Raw genomic sequence first — 26,806 nt, 5'->3', positions numbered from 1 at the left:
GGAAAGCAATGTATATATATTTCATTTTGGAACACAGTGTACGTTTTTACCTTTGAGCAGGAGTTAGTTATCTCTTCATCTCGAAGTTGTTTCGAGTAAGGGTGGATGTAAGGGAGGGGTGATCAGAATTGACTTTTGAATTATGGCTTTTTCTCTTGGAAACCTTGCATTGAGCTGTTGTTAAAAAAAAGATGGCCATTTTCAGTTAATCAAAGCATTTCCCCCCAACAATTTAAAAAAAAAAACATCTTGGAATTTGATTGAAATAATTATTGCGTACTTTAGTCTGATAAGTACTTTTTTGAAAAATGGGAAATGGCTAATATGCAGCCGTTACAAGAGGCATTGAATTTAATATCTAAAACAAATATGTAAAAATTCCAAAGTTTTTTTTTTTAATACACAAATTGTAAAAGAAATAAAGGGAGGGGGGAGGGGAATTGAATAATTATGGTCAAGTCATTACTTTTCGGAACTAAAAAGTTAACCTAAATTATTGTCCGAAGTACATACTGTCCAACCACGGATTGCATGGAATTTTTATACGTCCAGATAAGACGAATCTATGTGAATAAGGGAGAAAAGTAAAAATTTGATGCCCGTATTCCACTCATTTGAATGAGACTCTGTTTCTGCAAAAGCTGGTATCGATAAAAAATAATAGATTTGTCCATTTCCGGCTGTAAAATGGATGTTTGTCTTTCCATACAATCCGTGGCCAGACAGTAAATGTTATGCACATCTAAATAATATACAAATGAGCAAACTATTTTTTATGTATGATAACACGAAGCAGAGGAATTACCACAAATTAAAAATCGCGAAAATACGCCAAATTTTGCAAAGAACTGTTGTAAGTTATGGAGCTGTATAAGGAAAACTCCTTATGGGGCGTTCTCCCCATAGGTAGACGAATACCCTCCTATGTGTGTTCCTAAGCATTGCACGACCTCTGCACAGTGGCGTAACTAAGGTGGGACGGAGGGGTTGGTCCGCCCCGGGCAGCATTTTGTTGGGGGGGGGGGGGGTAGCAATTTCATGCTCTTGATGTGAAAAAAGTTCAACATTTGCCAATAGGGAAATCATGCTTCTGATCAATTACTGGAGGCAAAAAAAAAAAAACTTTTCGTTATAATATAAAACTAGCACTTGATTTTAAGAAAGTTACTCGGAAACTACCTTATTAAAAAAAAAAAAAAAAAAAACTATTTTTTGAGGAAAGTTACAACAAGAGTAAGAAAAGAGAGGTCTGGAATGGTGGGCAATTAATTGCTCATCTTTGGGGTAGCATTATCTGTTTCAGAAATTGCTTTAATTGGTCACTTATTACAAAACTTTTATTCAGACCAGGATTAATTTTATGTTTATCTTATAAAAGTACTTACTCATAACTAAAATAATAACTGCGACTAATCTTACTGCTTTATATCAGTAAAATTCCCATAAACAGCGAGTTTCAAACTGAGACATTCATTTAAGCAGAAGGTTTTTAATTAGTGAATTGATGCCTAAGTAAACCTTTCACATTCACATGGAAAGTAATGATTTTCGATACACAACTTTTCCTTCTCATGAATCAGTATGGTTAATCGAACTTATAGGGCTCATTAATTTTATCACCCTGTATCAGTGAAAAAGAAAACAATCCAAATTCTGTAATATAGCCGTATTGGATCTAGGAAAGCGGCGATTTCCGAGTTTTTCAACATTACGGCAGGCACCCCAGCACGGATCCAAAACGATGTCATTACCCCCTTTGACAAGACCAAAGAAACCATAAAATTGCATACCTAGATCTTTAAATTAGGAAAATTTCCTGTGCAGAGCGCCAGCCTCTAAGCTCCAGCCTGGTGTCACCAAAAGGTTAAAATGCATTCTTAGGGCTAATTTAGACATTTTTTTCTGAATAGAGCATATTCTTTATTTTTCTTCGTAATTAAGTTCTTATTTTTCCTTTAAATACTTTTGACTGTTTCTCAACCAAAGGGCGGCAAATTGAGGAATTGCCCCGGGCGGCAGAAAATGTAGCTACGCCACTGCCTCTGCACAAGATTTGATTAACTGTATTTGTGTAAGGAACCCCCCCCCCTCCCATGGTTGTCCACCATGGGGTGAAACCCCTCATGTAAATTCTCAAGTATCAAAGGACCTTTGTGACAAATTTGGAAAAAATCTGGCCCTAATTGTGGATTTGTATAAAGGACATAGCACACACAATCACTAACATACATCATATTTTGTTTAGATATATAGATTTTACTTTTATTGTTTATTTATTTTTTTCCATGATTTAATTGAAAAATAATCAGTTTAAATTTTGAAAGAAACCAAAATTTAAAAGTTACCTGAAAAAATCCAGGTGCTCCTTTAAAAATCCAGTTGGGGTTTTTACAAATGCTAGTTTTACCAACCGCCTTGTCTGGTGGTCAAAGAAGTGACTATGGATGGGAAGTTACTGGGAAGTCATGATACAGTCTGCACCATAGAAATGTTCAGAAGTGTATCTTTACGGTTTTTTTGAGCAATCATGATTGCTTATCGCTTTTATTTGACTGTTTTGATGTCCTATGATTTTATTTTCCCACCAGCACCCTCTGCAGCATCACCGTCGACCGGCTCTTCACGATGCTGCTCCCCTAGCGAAAACCGTCTCCAGGTTGCATCCATGTCCTACACACACGCGCATACATACACAACTACACACAAATACCCACACACTCATGCCTGGACACAGACACCACACACACAGACAGACATTCACACACCCATACACTAATGCCTGCACACAATATACACACACGCATACATACACACACATACACAAACACACACCCCTACATACACACTCGTGATTGCAAAAAACATAATTTGAATTCAAAATGTCAAATTTTTTTTTTTTTTTTTTTTGACTCTCGCTACTTGCAAGCACCAAAGGAATTGAGCATAGAAACAACAAACACGAAGATAAATATTTTACCCTCAGCTAAAGTTGATTAGCAAAACCAGAGGTTTAATTGTGAAGGATGTGACAGGAAATTATTTTAAACATTGAAATTTTAGTCAGATGAAAGATGTTTATGGTCATTTTTTATTCAATGATGGCAAGGAAAAAAAAATCCTTGAAGATACCCCCTCCTGTATATAAACAGAAAAATATCAGATAAATATAGCTTGAAATGAACATGTGTAACATGCATTGAGATTGTTTTCCTTTCGTCCACCCACCTTTCACTCTAGTTTGACGCTCGCTTGCAAGTAATGCCTATCCTTTTCCAATGTTGATGTAACTTTGGAAAGATATATATCGAACAAAATTTTTGCATTTAATATTCTTATTATGTAGCCAACTAATGAATAATAACTTTCTTTTCAACTCCTGTTGAATGCTCATGGAAAATATTTATCAGGAAATTAAATAAAAAAGTTGTAATTAACTTGTACACATTGTATTTAGTTTTATCATTAAATGTAAAATTTATACCTGTCTTTTTTTTCCGTAAACTCCGATTTTTTTTAGAAGACCGCATAAACCGAAAACTATGGATGCACTGAATACCGAACATTCAGTTAAAATTCTATTCTTATCTTCAGCTGAATACTGAATATTTTGGCAAAATTTGTTGTTGTTTCAACATTAAGTACAATTGAGTAATGATTAAAAATAGGAGTGGAACAGAGCTTCAGCCCAGCCAAATCATGAACTGTTTCAGCACATAACAATTTGTCGTGAATATTTTTTTTACAATAACTAGCACATAATATTATATCCCATAATAAGTTACGCACAATTATGCCCAAGAATAAAACACAGTAAATTTAAAAGAATCCGTTGAACTATAAGCAGTCCCATAATTGAGAATATGTACCTATACTTGAAAGTTGCTAAGAAACAAGTGACTTTACAACATTTTTTGTTGATTATTATTTAAAGATTTCATTTGTTATGAAGTGAAGCTATTACAATATTGCATAAAACATTGTTTAAACACTTTTAGCTACTAATGAAAACAATAATATCTTAATTTTTATTACATACTAGGTGTAAGTAATATCACAAAGTATTTGCATGATAAACAATAACAATCACAATGATACTTACTTGAAAAGAAGGTTTTAGGTGTAACATTGAAAATCCAGTAAATAATATCTTCTTTTTGCCAGCAAGATAATTTTTATGACAGAATATACAGAAATGATCCTGCCGATAAGAATTACCCAGCTAATTCGTATAGATGCTGCGCTGCAGTTCCTAGCATGCTTAAAATCACTTTTTTTTTTCCAGTGCATGATGGTCCTTCATAAAAAAGAGGCTCATTTGTTTCAAGCGATTATCAATGATTTACATAGCTTTGTTCAATTTCGAAGTTGCACTTTGAAATTTACTTCATCAAAACCAATGCCGTAGACAAGACACAAAGATGGCTACCTTTCCCCTGATTTTGGAAGGTTTATTGTTACCATAGAAACGAAAGCATGTGACATCAATAGCCAATCATTGCACGTCGGACTTCGCTTTTCTGACTTGGAGTTGTGGACGATCCACAACCCATTCCCGACGAAGTCAGGCAGGTTTTGGAGGCGCGAAAACTGGTTTTCGAGCTCAAAATGACGTCACATGTCCGAAAGCGGGAATCGTGTAAATCGGCACTGAATAGGCCCCATTGGGGGAAATAGCGATCGCAGCGGTCATTGCGATCGGCCTTGTTTCACTTGAATCCCTGTGATAGATCTGTAGCGTTCTCTACGTTTTCTCTCCATTTTATTTTTACTCTCCGTATAGGGATGTTACATTCTTATGTAGAATTGGCAACACAGTTTTGTTTACGTGGCGACTGCAACAATGATTGTAGTGCCGATGAATAAAATTTTTGATTCTTTGTTCTTAAGTTGTTGTATCGCCTAGCTTTATATGTTTAAAAAGCTAAAGGTTTATTTTACGGCCGAAGTGTAAGCAAAAATATCCGCTTCACTGGTGACCCGGACGAACTTTAAGGATCGAAAATGGAAAATAAAAGCGAAATCAAAAGCGATGCTTCATCGTCGATCGCTAGGGTTAGCATTAAAGTCCCAACGTTTTGGTAACCGGATCCAAAGATATGGTTTCTCCAACTGGAAGCTCAATTTCGAAACGCCGCAAACAGATCAGACGAAATATGATTATGTCTTGAGCTCTATCGAAGCTGAAATATTATCACAGACATCCTGATGAATCCGCCAAAGGAAAACATGTACGTGGCCATTAGAGACAGACTGATTTCAATCTTCGCCGAAACCGAAACGCAAAAGACAAAAAAATAATTAACTGAGGTGGAATTAGGAGATAGAAAACCGTCACAATTGTTACCCAAGTAACATAAATCACGTTGCTCTGAAGTGTTGACATCACGTTACTGGTAACGTTAAAAGAGCGAAAATATGTCTCGTTGCAAAACGCAAAAGCAACGGTTTTATTAACGTTACATCAACGGTTTCAGTAACGTTACATCAACCATTTTTGAAACGTTACATCAACCTTTATTTATCACGTTGCTTTTAAACGTTGTATTAAGCTTTTTTTTTTTCAAAGCTTGAATAAAGTTTTTTTTTTTCTTGGTAAGAAGGAGGGTGGGTTCAGTGAACCCTTAATTTTTGATATAGTAAGTATTCTGCATTTTTGTTAATGCAATTACTGCTAATATACTTTTATAAAATCTGTACACACACACACACACATATATATATATATATATATATATATATATATATATATATATATATATATATATATATTTTTCAATTTAAAAATGTCTCATGCCGTTTAAAGGCGTTCAAGTATTCTCACACTGCTGCTTCATTTACAATATTTTGTAAGAGCATTCCTGATATTTAAAAATAAACAGAGTATAACATAGCATAGCCGAATTTACATCAAGTGGAGTTCTATTAATAGTTAAAATTAACGATATTACTACAAATTAAATAAAAGCTTCTTTCATAAATAAATCCTTGAAAAAATTATTATTATTAATAAAGAACTCCAGTAATATTTTTCGAAAAAGGAATGAAAGTTTTGAAAAAATCCTCTTACATCAGTGCTTTAACAAAAATTTGCAATATTATTACTAAAGATAATTTCAGTTACATGACAAATTTTTTTTCAATAAATTGCTACAATTATTTCATCAAAATCGTTCTGCAAAAAGCCGATTAAATGAGTAAAACATGGTATCCTTTATTGCTTTTATAGCTTATTAATGGAACATATTCCCAAGCTTCAGCATCTTTTTAAGAAATCAATGAATTACTCAAATAAAAACATCTAACATTATTCTTTCAAACAATATTATAAATAAAAGTACGGTGGGAAAAATACTCAAATTCCAACCAACGGCGGTTCATTAACTTCATAAAAATATGTAATAACACTTTTTTTAAAATTAAATAAGTATATCAACAATAATACACTAACAATAAGGCAAAGTACTTACCGCTAAAAGGGATGAGAGATCGCGATTGCAAAGCTGCAAAACAATGCGGCATAGCAAGTCAGAAGTTGTTTACTGAAAATGGCCACTAGGATTCGGAGGTCGCCGAAGACGAGGCAGGGTGCAACGAAAAGTAATGATAAGTAACGTTTCTTTTGAAACTGTTTGTCAACGTTACAAATTTAAGAAATTTGCAACGTGATGTAACGTTTCAAAATTACGCTTTTTGTAACGAATCGATAAGGCAACGTGATATCACGTTGCGTGGGAAACAGTAACGATGTTTCAACTAATTGCAACGTGGTGTAACGATGACGTAATGTTTTAGTGTTACTTGGGTATGTGAAATGAAGAATTTAGTTTCAGACAAAGTAGTGAAGATTTTCTTAAATCTCTCTGACTTCAAAGATTACCCACTGCCATCTCGAGTATTTATCTATCACAGAGAGAGGGAGAGAGAGAGTGAGTTCCTCCCAGCAAAGAGAAAAGGTTTGTGTATGGATGTGAAACATTTGATCCTACCTTTTGAAATTGAAATTAATAGTAGTGAAAAGGAAATTGATATTAATAGTGTTAAAAATAGCATGAATAGTAAAAATATCCAGATTATTAACTGTTACTGACCTCTAGGGTCTATCGATGAGGAACTCATAGTTGTTTTAAATGAAATTAAAGATAAAAAGCAAATTTATGCTGGTGACTTTGATGCCAGACATGTTTCAATTGGTGACTCTTTCAGCCATCATACTGCCTATAAATTATACAGTCGGTTTTCCGACAACGAGTTCTGCATCATGAATGACAAAACTTGAACAAGACACAATAGAGAGAAAAGAACATTGTGCCCAATAAAAATGTGAGTAATAAATTTGGTCGTTAATTATCAACTCAAGCTTGGTTGTTTTTCGGCGTCTCAGTTGAATCTGCCCGATTTTTCTGATTGTTTCGGCCAGTTGCTCTTAACATGTATTTTGCAGCTATAAATGTTTAAATTATCGTTTCAAGATTTAACTTAGTAGATTCACTACTGTGGCATAGATATTGCTTTCTTCGAAGCAGATTTCCAACTTTACCAAACTAGGAAAGAGATTCTCCTGTCTAAATATTATAATAAACTCTCCAGTTACGGACAGCATGATTAAACATCGATTTACTTAAATAAACAGGTTTAATAAATAATCAAACGACTCGCAAGGAACTTATTCTTTGAGCTTATCCATTTCAGGCAAGCTGCTGGACTTTCCTAGTAAAGCTGTAAAGCCTCACTCTCTGAGATGTTCTCTAAATCCATTTTCATCATAGCTTGTCCATTCCTTACAAAATTCCATCACAAAAAGGGAATTGATCCCTATTCACCTTGAATAGCTGACCTGAGAAATTATTAACTGTATCCCTCACAATACCATTACAATATGCACCGACCGCAGCAAAATTGAAAAATAAAATTCTTGTCAAGATTTCTACCAAAATGTCTCATACCCCCGCCTTGAAAGCAGTCTGGGCAGAGGATTTCCACTCACAAAAGATTTCAAAAATTATTAGAAATAAATGTGGAAATACCATTTTTTAATGTGCAAATTAACCAAATATTTTTTCAAAATTTTTTAGAATTATAATTGGATAATGAATATTGGTAATCATTTATAACTAATATTTTGAAAGCAAAGTACTAAAAGCGTTACAAATGCTACTGCTTGGTTTGATTTTTAGGATAAAATCATTTGTCTCCTCTTGAGCAGAGAGTTTGCCATATAATTAGCCTTTAATGTGTGTTTTAATTTAAATAGAAATATCGACTAATATTTTGAATGTTTTTAACTGCTTGTTAAATTGTAAAAGAATTTTTATTTTAGAGGAAACTTATATTTTAATAGAAATAAAGTATTCCCTTTCTATATATTTAGTAAATTACTGCCCATTAGCCAGGGCTAAAGCAGAAATACATAAATACACCGCCAGCTCAGTCATTTCCAGCCGAGAATTATAAATATGTATTCTCTTTCTGTTTTAAATTATTGCATTTTTACAGGATTACACCTTGACCTTATATTTGAACCAATACTGGCAAGACACAAGACTTGCATTTAGCACTGGGACTTATGAACTCACACTTTCTGGAGAATTTGCTGCAAAAATATGGGTTCCTGATACATTTTTTGCCAATGATAAAAATTCGTTCCTTCATGATGTTACTGAACAAAACAAAATGGTTCGTCTTTCTTCTGATGGTACAATCAAATATGGTATGAGGTTAGTGGTTTTTAAATCAATAAAAATATATGTATTAGTGATTCTCTGTGGGGATAAACATTAATGAGTATTGTGTGATCCTTTAGCATGGGGGCTTCTAAAGAAAGCAGCTGTTCCCCCTTTCAAAACAGAAAATATTTTAAATGTAAAAAAAAAAAAAAATTCTAGAAATTTTTAAAAGATTGAGCAGAGTTTACACAGCTCTGTTTAACAACTGTTGCATGCTCCTTTATTTCTCTCCCTCAGATTAAAACGTGGCTGAGAAGAGAAGTGCTGTATTCAAACCTTGTTAAAACAAACTCAAAGGGACCTTTAAAATTAATTTGTCTTAAGCGTAGTTTGTCTTGTCCGAAAAACAATAAATAGCATTCAAGGGCGGATCCAGGTTTTGGTTTTGGAGAGGTCATTTCTGGAGGGGGGGAGGTGTCATAAGGGTCTTTTTTGGCATGAATGGGAGTTCAGGGCAATTTTTTTGAAGTCCACAAAGGGTACTTTTAAGCTTTTTTTGTTCAGTTTAGGGGGGGACCCCCCTCTAGATCCATGCTGGATAGCATTATGTGTAAGTACAATAGGATGGGAATGGCAAATGCAGTTTGTCTTAGCAATAATTCTATTTAAGTGTGTGTTAAAATTGATAAGGTTTTACCAAGGACAGATACAAGGGAGGGGGAATGGGGGTGATCCTCCCTCCTGGTGAACGACAGAAAACTGAGCATCGAGCCAGGTATCGATAGATTCGTAATCTTCTTGGCTACATTTTAAACTATGTAGCATAGCTATGCAACTTTAATTAGTTGAGATATTAACTAAAAATGATTAGAAACCTAACATTTTCTCCTATTGGTCTTTCTTCCGGAGCACTTTTTCCCATAAGTTTCCTAATCATTCTGGCAAGAGACTAAGCAGAAGTGACTCGCAGAGCGAAGGTATATCTTTCTTGAGGCCACATTATCCTGCGTTTGTAATTTCACCCCCTTTTTTTCTGCTTAAAGCGGAAGTCATTGAATAGTTTACGTCAATGATATAGTTACGAGGTGCATGGAACAGAATCGAATGTTTCTAGAGCTGCACTGTGAAAGAAATTAATACACTGTTTATTAATTCTTGTACTGATGCAGGCGATGTGTTTTTTGTTTCTATAATGTTTTCATCTTTTCCTTTGAAGGAATGTAACTTATGTACTGAAAACGTCATTTAAATTTCTTTCGCTAAGCAAAGCCAAAAGAAGTACAGCGAGGAAGGTGCTGTACTTTAGTACTTCGGAAGAACAGAGTTGTACACCAACCCACTGGAGGCGCCAAGGCCATCACTGCATGTGGCTAATCTAGCCACCTTGGCAGCTAGTTTATATTAATTCATGAACGTATTTCTGGAAAGTTGAAATGTTTTGCCGATGATGTCAAAGTTATGGGGATTTTATTAAATGAAGAACAAGTAAAAAAGCAGCAAGAGGATTTAGTTCATATTACGAAGAGGGCAGACGAATGTGGTATGTCAGTTAGTGAGGATAAATGTCAAGTGCTGCATTAAATAAGCATACAAGTTATTATTTACAGGGTTTAGTCATTAGTCGGGCAGAAAATGTTACTAATCTGGGTGTCTTAATAAATCAGGAGTTAATTTTTGTTTTCAATATTGCATTGCATGTAACAAAGCCAATAGAATGCTAGGATTTATCAATCGATGGGCCATCCCATGGAAAATGGTCACTTCATCCCACACGTGATGCCTTGTATATTTCATTTAAAATTAAAACTTAAAAATATTAATGAATTAATTTTTCTGCTTAACAAATTACAAACTTATATTGATATCTTCAGCAAAAATTTCGTCAGTACCCTTTAAAATTATTACTTTTTAATGGAATACATAAACAGTCACATGGACAGTCAGTAAAAATGACCCAGATCTATTTCAAACAAATCTAAGAAAGTTTGTCTGCCTTTGTATAGAAGCTTGGTAGAACCTCATTTGGCGTATGTTTTTCAGATTTGGTTCCTTTATCTCAAGAAGGATATATTTATTGGAAAAGCTTCAAAGAAGGGCTACTAGGCTAGTAAGAGGACTTGTTTAGATTATGATACCAGACTGAAAAGGCTTAGTATGTACAGTTTGCAGCAAAGGAGAATCAAAGTTGATATGATTCAGTTGTTTAAATTTATCAAAACAAAACATGCTAATGGGTTAAATTTTTGCACGGAAAGTAGGACAAAGGGTCATTGTTTTAAGCTACTCAAACTCAAGCTAAGCTGGAAATTAGAGAAAATGAATATTTTAGTAGGGTTGTGGACACTTGGAATAGCTTGCTGGAAGAGGCGGTAATGAACAAAGGGGTTTGAAACTTTAGAAGGGCCATTAATCTTTATTGGGGACTAATAAACTGACTAGGATCAGCTTAGCTAGGCCCATAGCCTGCTGCTGGTCGTCAGATTTGTATTTGTTTAAATTCAGTTATTAGTTTTTACAAATTAAATATAAAGCATAGGTACTTTCGTAGTAAAATTAAATGATTTAAATTATTGCTTTATTTTGTATGTAAATTAATTTACATTTTTCGCAAAAGTCATTCAATTTTATACTAGATTATTAGTGAATTTACTAATGATGGTGCTTGTTTCTATTAGATTTACAACAACACTTGCCTGCATGATGGATTTGCATTATTATCCATTGGATTCTCAAAATTGTACTATTGAAATCGAAAGCTGTAAGTTTAATAATATCTTTATACACATTACTCTTTAGTTTTCTGAATTTATATTCGGAACTGATGTGATATACCCCACCCTTGGCGACTTTTTCCTGTTGGCGCCAAGAAAGCGTCGCCAAGAAAACGATGTATGACGACATATGTCATACATCGTTCTTAGCGATGCTTTTTTAGCGCCAACAGAAAAAAATCAGATAAAAAAACATGATCAAAGCACTTCAAAACACAATATATATAAAAACAACATAAAAGCACAACAAAAACCATCACGAATATATGCTTCAAAAATGTACAGGGCCGGGGTTTTTTGTAAACATATTAAAATACAATGAAATAAATTATTGTATTAATTACAAGTCAAAATTAATGCATTAATTTTTTTTTCATCATTTCTCCGGGATACGAGCCCTCGGTCTCATAGTACTTTCGTAATGAGACCTCGGCTCGCCGGCCCTGCCTCGGTCTCATTACGAAAGTACTATGAGACCTCTGGCTCGCCAGGACCTCGCTCTGCTCGGTCCGTTATCCCTCCGACTGTTAATATACATTACAGTCGGAGTATGGTCACAGTTATGTATATTTTCATGGAGACACCCAAGGGTGGCTCCTTCTGTTCAGTGTACAATAATGACACAGTTTTAAGTGTGAAATATGCACCATTATTGTGCAGATTTATTAATAAAATTCAGCATTTTTAAGAGTACAACCGAAAGAACTTTCAATTGTTAACATAAAATTCAGTATCTAAAGGAGGCACGTTAATAGAATGTCTAAATAATTCGTGGCATCTATAAGAATTAACTTTTAGAACAAAATAACCATACTATTTCTGTAAAATTAATTTACATACAGTAAAAATAAAGTTAAAAACTACAAGAACCCCTCAAGGATTTGTAAAAACAAAGAATTTTGGAAGTAAGAGGTTTTTTTTGAATTCTAAAATAAAGAACTTACCTTTTTATATGGTATAAATATTCACACTCAGTCTAAAACAATACATCATATGACAATGGCACGTTACAGATACACACCACGTTGGAGTTAACTTTTAATTAACCTTCAAGTTTGAAGAAACTGGCATTTTCTAATGTTTTTACTTCAAAACACAACTACTGAATTTAAACTAACACAAAATAAGCATTCCTGTAAGGTATATTGCACGAAACAACACCACGTGTCTCTCCTGCGTGAAACCCAAACAACCCAAGTAAACAAGTTTGAACAGATCTGTAAGATTGCCTTCGGGTTGCTAAACACAGGTTAGTTTGGCCAAGGATGCCATGCATAAAAAATTATCGCCTCATTGGCGAGAAAAATATTTTAATTTTGTGCAAAAAAATCGAATGTCGCCAAATGGGGGGGTATATCACATCTGTACCTTTATATTCCATTGAAAATATACTTTATTTTTCAAAAATTGATTAGAATTAGCTAATATAGAGCATGAAGAGACCTCAATATTTGCTTGTTAAAACAGAGTGCTCTTAAATAACAGATTTGTGAAAAAATCATAAAAATTTATGCATACTTGCTTTGTTTGTTTTTTACTTCTGTACAGTACCGAAGAAATAGGTTAATTTGGTTTAAATTGTCTTATTGTGTTATTGTTCCAGGAATACTCATGGCCCAAAAACATTATCATTCATACCCCTTGCTTCGCAGTTGTTTTAGAGTTTTTCTACACATCAAAAGCCACTCAAAATTCTTCACAGTTGTTTTTTTTCACTTTAATGTTTTTTTTCATCTACTAACTTGAATTTGAGCTACAATATCCTCAGAAGTGAGTGCTTAGAAAGTGATAACATTTGCTTCTGCAAATGTGTGATTTTAGAACTTTTCTCTACTCCACAAATTAAAAAAATTGGCATCATTACTTGTTCTGGTTGTTTATTACTCAACATTCACTTTTTTTTTGACTTTGTTATGTTAAACCAATTTTTTCAAGAAAAAAGATAAGGTGAACTAGAAAGTGATAGAAATCTGATAAATCACAAAAATATTCCTTCTTTAAGCAGGATTTTCTCATAAAAACAATTTACGTTTTCATGTACTTAACATTGTACCAACGAAGTATTTTTGATTTTCTCAATAAAACAAGGCTCTCCTTAAATCCGGGCTCATTATAAACAAGTTCAATTGTAATATTGTTAACTTTCAATAAATTTATAAACCTATTACAGTGAAACATGTGTAAGTTGACCACTTGCGGTGCACTACTTTTGTGGTCAACTTAAACAGGTGGTCAACTTCACAGGTTTTACTGTATCTGCAAAAGCATAGTATTTGCCTGTAAATATTATATTAGCAGTTACAGTTAAAGTTAGGTACCATTAGGATCAGTTGCAATTTTACTAGCATGCAGAACTTAAATAATGTTAATGAAAAGTTGTTAAGTTGAATTTCATCCCCCTCCCTAAAAAAAGCTAAACTGATATTAATGGTTTTTAATTGGTAAACTACTGAAGCTAGACTTTATCAGCAGTAAAAATTTCATTCAAAATAAATAATATTGTAAGTTTTATGAAAAAATTAGAACAAAATTCTGCAACGTGAGTTTAATGTTTGCTCTTTGAAACATGGCATGTAAAATAAAACTTGGATTAAGGTGTAAAAATAGTTTTTCAAACTTAGCAAAAATTCCTTAAAACAAAAGCAAAATCTTGATGCTTGTAAATATAAATTTTATGTTCAACAAATTTGTAAATAAAGATCCTAAATTTTCAACACTTGTAATGAAGACTTGTAATGGTGACTTTTACAAAAGATAAAATTGCTTAAAATTTTTTCTAAAACACTTTCTAATAGTTAAATACAGTTGAACTCTTGTAAACCGAGTGCAAAGATACTGGAATGTTTGCTGGTTGTAAGCAAGTGTGGGTAAAAAACAAGTTTGTGCAGAAAATCATGAAAACTCATACATATTTGCTTTGTTCCCCCCCCCCTCCTTTCTGTGCAGTACAAAAGAAGTTGGTTACTTTGCTTTGAACTGTCTTATTGTCTTTTTTTTTGTGTCATTTGCTTGGTAGGAATACTCATGGCACAAAGAACATCTTCATTTGCACCACTGGCTTCGAGAGAATGTGAAGTGTTTTTGCACATCAAGAGCCATGAGTGTATTGTGGATTATTTAGCTTGATATTCTTCACATTTGCTGTTATCATCATTGCTTTCATAATTGCTTTTCATCTGCATTAACTTGAATTTGAGTTACAATATCTCTGGATGTATATTTCAAAAATGATAATAATGAGATAAAAAAAAAGAGGCTCAGATGTCAGACATATCTCCCTCTGGTGACTTCTGATATTTTGCACAATGTTGAAATTATTTTTTTTTGTGCCAATCAGGCGATAATTTTTTCAAACATGATAATCCATGCAATAGAGAAGAAGAAATGTTGTTGTTTTGATAGTTTGATTCTTGAAGTTGGATTTTGAAGTGCTTCTTTTTATTTTTTTGTATATTGTGTCTGATAGGGAAAGTTGCTTCTGTTTTTACGCTTTAATAGTTGTGTGTTAATGTGTAAACCTAAGAAAATATTATTTAATTCAAACTTCGACCATGATAATGTTTGGGTGTGTCAATATGTTTTATTTTCGTGGTGTCATTTTTTGAACGAAAGATGTTTTTGCTACGGTCTGTTGATGTCTACTTTTTGCTTTGGTATCAAGGAAATGGAAATTAGTGTAGTGTGTATAAAATGGTTTGGTATTGACCCTTTTATTGTTGGTAGTTGTAAGCTTTGTTTATGGTTTAAGACAACATAATGGTACATTCCTTTTTATAGATTTAATATGTAAATTAACAGCCCCAGTAATTGGCAGGTCACCAGTGCTTGGCACTTCCAACAAAAATGTCCTAAAATAAGATTTGTACCCAATCTTTTAAAACTAGAAGGCTATATACTAACTGAATGTACATTTGCTTTAAAGATTATAACTTCAATTCATGTTACTAAATGGTAGCAGTGCATAGGAAAGAGAAAAAATTGTGACTTGTGTCAAATCAGCCATTTTTGTTGCAAAAGCTTCTTCTCTGGCTTAAGGGAAGCATGCGCATCAATCCATTAAAATAAGACTTAAAATATACTTTAAATTTTTGTTGTAAAAGTTTTGTTTAGTTAAAAGGTTTTATTTTGAGTGGGTAGAAATATATTTTTGTCTCTTTTTGGATTTTTGAAATAATGATGGATGCCATTTAGTGGGTCTTCAGTTTTGCTAGTCTCCGGTAATTGGCACATGTGCCTGTAAACAATAATGTGTTGTGCAATATGTCACTAGTTTGATTTCTGATACTTTTGCAGCAACTATATTATATGGGTTCTACTATTGATTTGAATCCTACAAAATATACTGTTAAATTTTTAAGAGAAACAGTAAAAAACAAATATGTTTGGCCATCAGTCAGGTGTTGCAGCTGTAGAGAATCGGTTCATTTTTTATGATCCCTTAGAATCATCGGGACAATGTTATTTTTTCTGTGGACACAGCTATAATTTGTAAAATCGATACAACATACCAACTAATGAAACAGCAATAATCTAGATATTTTTTTCCATTAAGCATTACAAATTTATTTTTATTTCTCTAAAATACTTTTTCAACGTCAAGATGTGTGATTTAACATTAATTTATGTAAAATTACAGGGTTGTCAACCTTGGAGAAATATTTTGAGGGGCAATTGAAAATTTTGTGGAGCAGTTCGGAATTTTGTACAAAACTCATTTCAAATAACTAAAACCACTTATCTAAAACTGTTTTAGAGCTTTAGCAATCATTTTTTTAAATACTAATAATTTTTAAATTAATAAAACAGCTTTAAACACTTTTTCAATCTTTGAGTATGAGCATCTTAAATTTCCCATATTTACATGTTTGTTATGATAAAATAGCAAAACTTTAGCTTAAAAGCCTTCGGCTGTAAAATGCAGAGCAAAAGAATATCTTTGCAGACATGTTTCGCCATTTTTGCGGAGCATCTCCGCAAAATGCGGAGCAGTTGACAACCTTGAAATTACCTACTTTAAATTAACATTAATTATGTTTCTTATGATAAAATATGATTGATTAAAATTATGTAATCTAAAAGTGAAAAATAAAGTGATTTTCCAGTTCTATTAACATGTGCCAATTACTGGATCACAAGGTGTTATACACTGGGGCATCAGGTGCCAATTACTGGTGATTTTGTTAACATTTTACACACATATTTTTATAAAAATATCAATTCAAATATTTTTGATTTTATTGAACTAAGTAGATGCACAGATGTGCATTCTTTAATACAAAAATATTTGCAAGTGAATATTTTTTCTTTTAAGCAATAAAAACAGAGGTAAGTTAAAGGACAAACTCTTAAAAAGCCAATTACTGGGGTCGTTACCCTATTTGAATTTTAAACATCACAGTTTTGAAATTCTTGATGTTTTTATGAAACCTTGGTTTTACGCAGTTCAAACCTTCATTTTTAATGTAAAATATCCATCCTATTTTATTCTAATAGCTCTTTTAGAGTAAAATTTGAACAACTTTGATTTTTTTTTGACTGGAATAGTAGTAAAAATGTATAATAGTAGACATATAGTTTTACTAATTTAGTAGTATTTCTGTTCATAATTTATTCAATAATAATTTACGTTGTTTGCAATTGGTTTTGGAAATGTTTTTTCTCCCTTGAAGTATCGCAAATTTAATCGCTATGCTCTTTTTTGTAGCATGTGAGAATAGTTTCTGTTTAGTGAAATGCATGTTTTTAAAAAGATTGTTTTCTATTGGTACATAATTACTGTACTGAACTGTTTTAGTAATTAGCTAGTTTAAGCATTTTATATAAATTTTAGTGTTATATGTGTACAAAAAAGAGTTTCTAGTGTTTGGTACTTTTGAAGCGTATATTTGCAATATTTATTGCTGTGGTTATATGTTGCTTTAATGATTGTGCTCTTTAAGTGTTTATTGATCATTAATTTTTAGCTGAACTTTCCCTGTAATAAGTATAATTTTCTTTGTGATATTTTTATGTTTGTGATTGTTTTTGGGGATGTTTTCCTCTTAGAATATTGCAGTTTAAACTGCTTTGCTCTTTTTTAATAGAGTACAAGAAAAGTTTTTGCTCAGTGAAATTCATGTTTTTAAAAACTTTTTTCTATTGGTATACATTTTTGTACTCAATTGTGTGCAGAAGGTTTCTAGTTTTTGGTATTTTTGAAGTGCATATTCGAGATGCTTTTTGCTGTGCTTACATATTTTAAGGTATATTGTGTTTTTAAGTATTTTTATTTCAAAGAGCATTGCTAAGAACGATGTATGATGTATGTTGTCATATATAGTTTTGTTGGTGACACTTTTTTCCGCGAACAGTTAAAAATAGTGAAAGGGGGGGGGGATATATGACATTAGTTATGAAAAAAGTATCAAATGCTGCTCTACTTCAAAGACTGTCCGCACTTGTTGTCAGGAATTATGACTCATCACTTTCAGTTGACTGTTGAGTGGGCGCTGTATGGAGTTGAGTATGAAAAATTAGAGGACCGTATTCTGTAAATTGTTTTGAACTCAGAAAAGCTTGCAGATTAAGATTCTGGATGTTGCCAGGAGGCTTGTTGGTCCATTAATTTTTTATACCCCGCTCCCTTATTTACTATGTAAATGAATTTAGCAAACTCATCTGAACCATTTAAATGATTGTCCTAGTTTCAATGTACCGTTGTTTCTTAAAATTTAAGATATTTAATGCTAGGTAGTTTAAAATTAAAAAAAAAAAAAAAAAAATAAAAATAAAAGGATAATTTTTGTTGAAAAAATTATTCAGTACTAAAAATCAAATTTTTACATAAGTCTTCAAAAGCAAAATATAAAAATCAATCTTTTTTGTTTTGACAATCATTATTGATGCATTTGCTAAATAATTGTCTCAAAGAAATAAGAGAGAATACAGTTGATAAAGATCATGCAAGTCTAATTGAAAAGTATAATCAATATAAAAGAATAATTACCGATATTTTGATGAGCTTTTTAATTTTTTTATGCGCTAAGAGCACTGAAAACGAAATATTTAAATCTTTGAACAACTATTGTGAAATGGTTGAAATTTTGTTAGGTTCAGTTATGGCTGATAGGAGTAATAATTTTGAACTGCATTTGTTAACAACTAGACAAATGTTACCTTACTTTTTCTCCACAAATCACACAAACTACATTCGTAGAGCGACTCTTTATTTACAAGATATGATAAAACTACCTGTAGAAGTTGTAAATGATATGAAGAGAGGAATGCTGTCTGTCAAACGAACGGAAGGTAGATTTAATGCAGGAAGTCCGGATTTAGCAGTAGAGCAGTCTCAGAATCGATCTTCGGCAGTGACTGGAGGTTTGATTTGTATTGCAAAAAATGAAGATGCGACGCAGAGATTGCTACTTCTTTATCCGTTTAAAAAAACAGCATGCAAGACATCACACAAGGCTTTTTCTTCATATATTGGAATACAAACAAACTCTACAAGTGACATTAATTACCATAATGAATAAACGCAGTCCAGGATCAATAAAGACGAAAAAGATATTCAAAGTATCGTCAAATATTTTATTGCTTGCAATCCCTATAATGATAGCAAAAATTGCGCGCTCCGAAATATTTACACCTGTGAACTTGCTGATGAATCTTCTTCTCAATGTTTGCTTAATATTGTAGAAAATGGAGAGATTGCATTAAGTACGTACGAAAAAGAGCGGTTTGTTCTAAAAAGTAAAAAAGTTATCCGACCCTATTCAAAAAATTAAATTTGACAACTGTGTGACTACTTACGAAAAAGGAAGAAAAACTACGTGTAATAAAAAGTTACAAGACGCAACAGATATAAGTTTTTTTCAAAAACCATTCATGTTGGCTGATCAACGAGGATTTGACACACAAATTTTAGCAGCTCATGAATTTTTGGATTACTGCAAGTACCTTTTTGACGCAGAAGGATTTTATAGGAAATCTCCAAAATCGGAACTCGCTCTTGAAATTGAAAGTCATTATAAGTGCGATGTAAGCACGCGGATGGAGAACTTCAATTTACAAAATTCTAAAATTTTTATTGTTGATGGTATGGCACTTGTTCACCGAATTCCATTAAAAAATTTCAATACCTTTTGCGACTTTCCTGAGGCATTCCTCAAAAGAATCCATGAATTTTTCTTGCAGCCAAGTGTGAAGCGAGTGGACATAGTATTTGACAGGTATGATGATCTTTCGATCAAATGTTTAGAGTCAGCTTTACGGAGAAAGGGTCTAAAAGTTTAAATTGTTATGATTTCAAATGATAATACAAAAGTCCCAAGCTATTGAAATAATTTCTTTTCCAGCACTGAAAATGAGTTACAGCTCGATCAATTTCTCTGTACTGCTGCTTCGAGATATGCACAAATAAATCAAGGTTGCGAGTTATGTATTTGTGGATTATTTGATGATCCATCAAAATGTTTTAAATTACAAGGTTCTTTATTTTTTGAAGTACCTGAATTAAACTCCAACCACATCTAGCACGTCTTGGTTGTTTAGGTCTATGGTTTGATGGTTCGTACAAGAAGAAATTCATTTCAGGATGTCATTTGGCAGCTCGACCACTAGGCGAAAACATTTGTCATATTCTGCCAGCATTACACCCTCTAAGTGACTGTGATTTGACCAGCAGATTGGGTTCCAAAAAAAAAAAAGTTTAAAAGTTGCGTCGTTGGATTTTGTACAGAAAGCTCCACGACATTTAGAAAATACAGATCTTAGTGTCGAACAATTAACTGAATTATGGCGACGAAAGAAGAAATCGTAAATGGTACCCACGGCAACTGATGAAGCGACCATTACCGGTATTGTTGATTCAGCTCTGTAAATTTTCATCCGACTGTCAAACAAAGGCTCGTTCTTGTAAAAAATTACAATTAAATTATATTTCGCTTTGTAAATGCATCAATAATGATTGTCAAAATAAAAAAGATGGATTTTTATATTTTGCTTTTTATGACCTATGTAAAAATTTGATTTTTGGCATTAAATAATTTTTTTCAACAAAAATTATTCTTCAAATTTTTTTTTGTTATATTTTTAAATTACCTAGCTTTAAATATCTTAAATTTTAAGAAACAACGTGACATTGAAACTAGGACAATCATTAAAATGGTTCAGATGAGTTTGCTCAATTCATTTACTTAGTACCTAAGAGAGCGGGGTGTAAAAAATTAATGGACTAACAAGCCTCCTGGCAGCATCCAGAATTGTAATCTGCAAGCTTTTCTGAGTTCAAAACAATTTACAGAATGCGGTCCTCATATTTTCAGGGCCCAATACAGGCTGATTTTGCTACCATTTTTCGGTACCTTCACAAAAATCTTGTTTTGAAATAGGTACTTTCCAAAAAATCAAGTTATAAAATCAGTGGCTTTACAAAAACATCGAAAATTTCACAAAAATTCGCATTTTAAAATATAAAATTTGTTTCTCTGTTTAAAACAAAATTTACTCATAAAATAAAATTCTAAGCAGGTTTATATGAACAATCACTTAAATAGCAACCTTTTTGTGGTGTTTTAACTAATTTTTAGCTGTTTCTCGCCAAAGTGTATTTATGCAATATTATCGCAGTCTTTTAACATCTGTTTTGAGGAACCGTTTTTCTCATAATTTCCAATATTGTACACAGTACATAGCCCATTAAGCTGAAATTATGATGGTATTTTTAGTACTTCTTAGGTTTTTAGCTCCCCCCCCCTCCTCCCCAAAAAACAAAACCTGTTAAAAAAAATGCTAGATGACATTTACACTTTTCAAACTAAAATTTCACGTGTTCTACTTCTCTTTTACAAAAATTAGGATGCCTCTAAAAGTTTGCAAAAACAATGCTGATAAAAAAAAAAAACTTTCACAAAAATAGAATGATGCAATACTTTCACAAAAATAGGTAGCAAGAAAAATATCCTGGATTGGCCCCTGATTTTGCATACTCAACTCCATACAGCGCCTGCACTACTGTCAAGTGCTAAACGAATTTTTTCAAAGAAGTATAAACTGAGCTAGAAGTCAAAAGAAATTTTATAAATCATGAAAAATATTGCTCACTTTAAACAGAGTTTGCTGATTCAAAGCAAGTTATAACACACAGATGTAGTATTGTACCAACCAAATTTTCTGATTTCTTGGCTTCTACCTACTGAACAAATGGATCTTCATTAGGGACATTATGCATTGAAAAAAGCGTAATAAAAAGAGAATAAATCATTTTTTTTTCAAGAAAACAACCAAACTGTAAATTGTCTTTCAGATGATACCTTACATTTTGAAATTTGGCAAAGTATTGATGAAGCTATGGCATTCTCACACACACACACACACACACACAAAAAAAAACTATATGACCATTTTCCATTTACTTTAGTTTATAGTTACCTTCATAACATCTTGAAGGAATAAATAAGGATTTCATTTCTAACTTTCTCAAAGGTTTTTTTACACTTTTTTTTTGGTTTTAAAGACTCAGCTCATAAGTTTTGCATGATTTTTTTTCTTTCTTTTTTTTAATGATCAGTTTAAACTGACTGATAGATTGCTTTCATTGACGTTTTGTTCAATGCATCCACTTCTATGATGGAGAGAATGAAGTTCCATGTGACTAAAACAGATAGTTACAGTTATTGTTGCAAATTTCTTTACTACTGTAAGAGCCCAGCTTAAAGTAGCAAATTTTCTATAAATTTGGTATGATAGTTCTTAGTTACCTTGCCATTTCTGGAATAGTCTTTCTTTTGCAAAAGCTGTGAATCTTTACTCTTATGTGTTAGCAAATGTGCAATTACCGAACTTTTAACATTTAAAAAATTTGGAGTTTTGTTACTTAATTTTTATTTGCACCTTTTCAATATTGGAAGAGAAATGAAAAGTAAGTTGATAAGTGCCAAATGTAAAAAAAATAAGTACAAAAGAGGAGAAAAACCTTCATGCTATTGTATAAAGTCTAAGTATATTTGTAATTGCATTGCTTAAAATTGAGATTTTCGTTGATGAAGGATGTGATACAGCTTCTTGTTTTATTGTAGGGAGTTTAATGGTGCAGTATAGCCTATTAAGGCTCTTGTGCCAAAAAATCCAATCAAACCAAATACAAATACAAATACAAAAGTGACGACCAGCAACAGGCTGTGGGCCTAGCTAGACTGGTCCTAGTCAATTTACAATCCCCAGTGAAGATCAATGGCCCTCTTAAAACTGTCTACTTCTTTGCTCGTTACCACCTCTTCCGGTAAGCTGTTCCAAGGTTCCACTACCCTGCTAAAATAATAATTTTTCCTAATATCCATGTTAGCCTGAGATTTAAATAGCTTAAAACAATGACCCCTTGTCCTGTTTTCAGTGCTAAACTTTAGCCCCGTAACATCTTTCATTTTAATAAATTTAAACAGCTGAATCATGGCCCTTCGGTCTCTTCTTTGCTCAAGACTGTACATTTTTAGCCTTCTAAACCTGGAATCATAATCTAAGTGGGAAAGTTCACTTATTAGCCTTGTAGCACGCCTTTGAACCCTTTCCAATACATTAATGTCTTTCTTAAGATAAGGAGACCAAAACTGAACAGCATACTCCAAATGGGGTCTTACCAAACTTCTATATAAGGGCAGAAGAACTTCTTTAGATTTATTTGAAATAGATCTATTGATAAACCCTAGCATCTTATTGGCTTTGTTGCTAGCAATGCTGCACTGTTGGCTAAACTTTAAATCCTGAAACCAACTATATGGGCTTAGTCTTTATAATGTTGAAATAAAGATAAATTATTGAAATTTTGCAATGTAAATGATTGTAATTTTTTTGCTAAAAAACTTTCAATGCAAAGGAAATATTATGCAAATATTACTTTTCTGACATCAAATATTTCAAATTTAAATAATGAGTTTTAAATTTGCATGTTTAAGATGCTTTTAACAGTGAAATCGATTTTTTGTGTGGAAAAGCTGAATGTTCGTAACTATCCTAAAGTTCCATAGTTAATCTTTTCCCAGAGCTGTAAAGATATTGTAAGTGCACTATAATTTCTCTAATGTGGGAACAAGTAGGGTTGCAGCAAATATCCAATGTCGTTTATCTGCCAAATACAGATTTCGAGCTCTACATTTGTTTTCAGTTACATTCAGAGAGGGGGGGGGGGGGGGCACATGTGGACATTTTTTTTTTGTTTTACACAAAAAATAGCCATTTTCATTTTATTTTCTCAATTTTTTAACCATAATCTTACACCTAATTCCTTCAAATGTGCATGTTCAAATATTAGGGGATGTGGCAATATTTGAATAAAATGTATATGTTTAAAAATGTGTTAATATCGTCCACATGTGCTCTTACATGGGGTACATTTAAACATGCTCGGCACATTTGGATACCATTAATAAAACAATATTAATTATTTAAAATAACAAAGAGGAATGGCCTGATTTTACGTGAATAGGAAACTCTCTACATTCTTACAAAACTACTTAATTAAACTTTTTTTCACCACTTTCAGAAATTAATTTTGAACTGGGTAGAAGTTTTGAGATTGCAGGATTTAGAAGTCTACTTGGAACGAACTTGTATTATGACATAAAATAAAAACATTTTTTTTAAAAACGCATCAGTATTTTTTGCATGAAGAATCTTGACTAAATTTTAATTCTTTGGGCTTGAAAGAGAAAGGTTTCAACGTCGCCTCATACAGCTACACGCCTCAGCAGCAAAGCTCTCTGGGAGATGGGTACCCCTCTAGTACCAACATTTATTTATCATTCTACATTATATTAAATTTTCTAGACATGTTATGTGAATAGTATTTAAAATAATTATAACAATGAAATTCAGGCAGCGGTTCAGCATTTAATGTTTTGACTCAAGACACTGTTAAAGAGGACATACTTTCGTTTAAAACTTGTAAACTCCGTGATTTTTACAAAAATAAAAAAAGATTTTATTTGTTATCTCTTAACAAAGCGTACTAAACATTGAAAATTCAAAAAATCGGTTTTCCATAGCGGATGCAAAAGAGATCTGATTCTTCGAAGTGAAGGCATCAAAAGAAAAAAACGGCTTGCAAAATAAATATTTTTGGTAAAATTACTTTAGAATTGTATTTTAGAGTCCTATGTTAAACATATCATTAATATCTGGACACAGTTTGAAGCAAAATAAATAAATAAATAAAATAAAAAATAAACCATTGGTTCAGCATTTTAGTTTGTGACTCAATAAAAGAAAATGGAATTCTGCTTTAAACTTGAAATAAGCATTGTTACAAAAATAAAGAGACTTTTCATTTATTTGCATCCTAATAAAGCGAAGTTAGCTGGAAAAAAGAGTAAAACATGATTCTCATATCGGATGTTTAAAGATTGCATTTATCAAAATGTGCGCATCTAAAGAAAAAAACGATAAATGAAAGAGTTTATTAAAAGTTAATTATCCTTTTTAGTATCGAAAAATCAAACCTATATAACTTTCTCCCAAAATAACTTAAACATCGCACCGCCAGACACTAAGTGGCAATAAGTTTGAAGTTGGTAACCCTATCTGAAGTGATCACATTTCTCTCCACCACTACTATCCTTTGTAGTTCTAAGTTCACTTCGCTGTATATTATTGTTTATTAAATCATGAGCGGGGAGAAAAGTGCTTATTACACCTATTCAGAGAAGTTTACAACAACACGGCTGCATAAAACAACAAGCAAAATTATAAACCAAACTGCCTTTCAGCTGTTAATTTCTTTCAAAGAAATCAACAGCAAGCAATATATTTATTTGGCCATAGAAATTTATCGCTTGCAGGAGCATCACAAGAGTGCCGATCTTTTTTCTTTTGCAAAATTAGCAGATTTTGTATAAGTTGATCCCTCAAATTTAACTTTAAAAAAGGTTGCAAACATTATCGTTTTTATACACAGAAATATACTGCGTCATTTTGATTTGAGATTTGCTCTTTCAATAAACAATTTGTGAAAGATCGGTTTTTGTTTATCAGAATTTTGTGAAGGGTCCGTTTTGGTTGATCAGGATTTTGTGAAAGGTCCGTTTTGGTTGATCGGATTTTTGTAAAGGGTTCGTTAACGGACCCAAAGTTACTCTGGCCAGATCCCTGAGAAGTTGATTAAAGGAGATGAGCTTTATGCTTAAAATATTTCTTAAAATACCCAGGGGTGGAGAACTGCATGATTTGCAAGATTCTTATCAGAATTGATGCTTAGTGTGCCGTTAGCGAGTTGTAGTTTCATACCTGCCAGGTGTACTTGCTTTTCTGGGAGATTCCTGGAGTGGCAGGTATAGTTAGTTGTTTTACTGCCGGTAACATGCAAACCAGGTGTAAATGTCTCTTTTGGAATACATTTTTAAAATTTATTTCATGCTTTTGTTTTTGTTTTAAAAAATAATATTTCTACTTTACATTTCAAAATTTCTCATCTAGATGGATATACTGTTGCCGATGTGAAGATGTATTGGATGAAAGATGCAGTACAAGGTGTTGAAAAAGCAGATCTTCCCCAGTTTTCAATATTGCGTGTTGAAACTACAGATCGCTTAGAAGCTCTTGCATCTGGTTAGTTTTTATTTGTTTCAGGCACCTTCCATTAGATATTGCAGTGTTTGATATTGCTGTGTAAGAATGATACTGAAATCACGAAACCTTAATCTACAACATTTTCCCTGTTCTTATTTTAGTCGGGGGGCTACGGGGGAAGAAACTGCATTTTGTGATAAAATTTTGAAACTTAGCATGCTTGTAGACATTGTATATACAAATATTTTAGGAAGGGGAGACATTCTGAAATCCCCCCCCCCCCACCACCCAAACCACGCTAGTGGCAATTTAAAAAAAATATATATAATTTTTTAAATCATTGGTTGTATTACTTCGTAGATGTGAATTGTATTTTTTACCGTTTAAAGCTCCATTAAACGTCTAATTTGAGAAATAACTTCACAAAAAGTGATTTAAAAAAAAAATCGATATTTTTAAATTATAAATTCTCAGACATGAATTTTCCACCCTCATAACAAAATTACGGGTTTCTGAATTTGAAGATACATTTAATTAGCATTGTATTAAAGTAGGGTTCCAGTTATCTGAACTCTAATTGCCTGAACTGTTCCACTTATCCCGCCATGATGCACCTCGTTTTTTATGACTGAGCACGCATAATCGAAACTATAGTGATCTCTCACTTATACGCGACCAAACGGGACAACGAAATTTTCACGCACAAGTGAAATTTGTGTATAAGTGAAAAACCCAAAAATTAGCTTAAATGCAATAAGTTAACATCAGTTATAGTAATACTAATAGTATACTACTAATACTAATGAATAAATTCGCACATAACTTCCATTT

At 32.6% G+C, this 26,806-nt stretch overlaps 1 protein-coding gene across 4 annotated transcripts in view; it reads left to right on the top strand.

Annotated features, from left to right (window-relative positions):
• The window catches only part of LOC129219285 (gamma-aminobutyric acid receptor subunit beta-like), a 237,139-nt gene that overhangs the window by 183,278 nt on the left and 27,055 nt on the right, over positions 1-26,806 (top strand). For all 4 annotated transcript variants that reach the window (XM_054853621.1, XM_054853620.1, XM_054853622.1 and 1 more), the window contains exons 4-6: positions 8,494-8,714; positions 11,339-11,421; positions 25,883-26,014. In XM_054853621.1, coding sequence (XP_054709596.1) covers positions 8,494-8,714; positions 11,339-11,421; positions 25,883-26,014 — 436 coding nt within the window. The remainder of the gene's footprint in view (positions 1-8,493; positions 8,715-11,338; positions 11,422-25,882; positions 26,015-26,806) is intronic.

This window comes from Uloborus diversus, chromosome 3 (assembly GCF_026930045.1).
Source record: "Uloborus diversus isolate 005 chromosome 3, Udiv.v.3.1, whole genome shotgun sequence".
Classification (NCBI taxonomy): domain Eukaryota; kingdom Metazoa; phylum Arthropoda; class Arachnida; order Araneae; family Uloboridae; genus Uloborus; species Uloborus diversus.
This window is presented reverse-complemented; position numbering and strand designations above follow the sequence as displayed.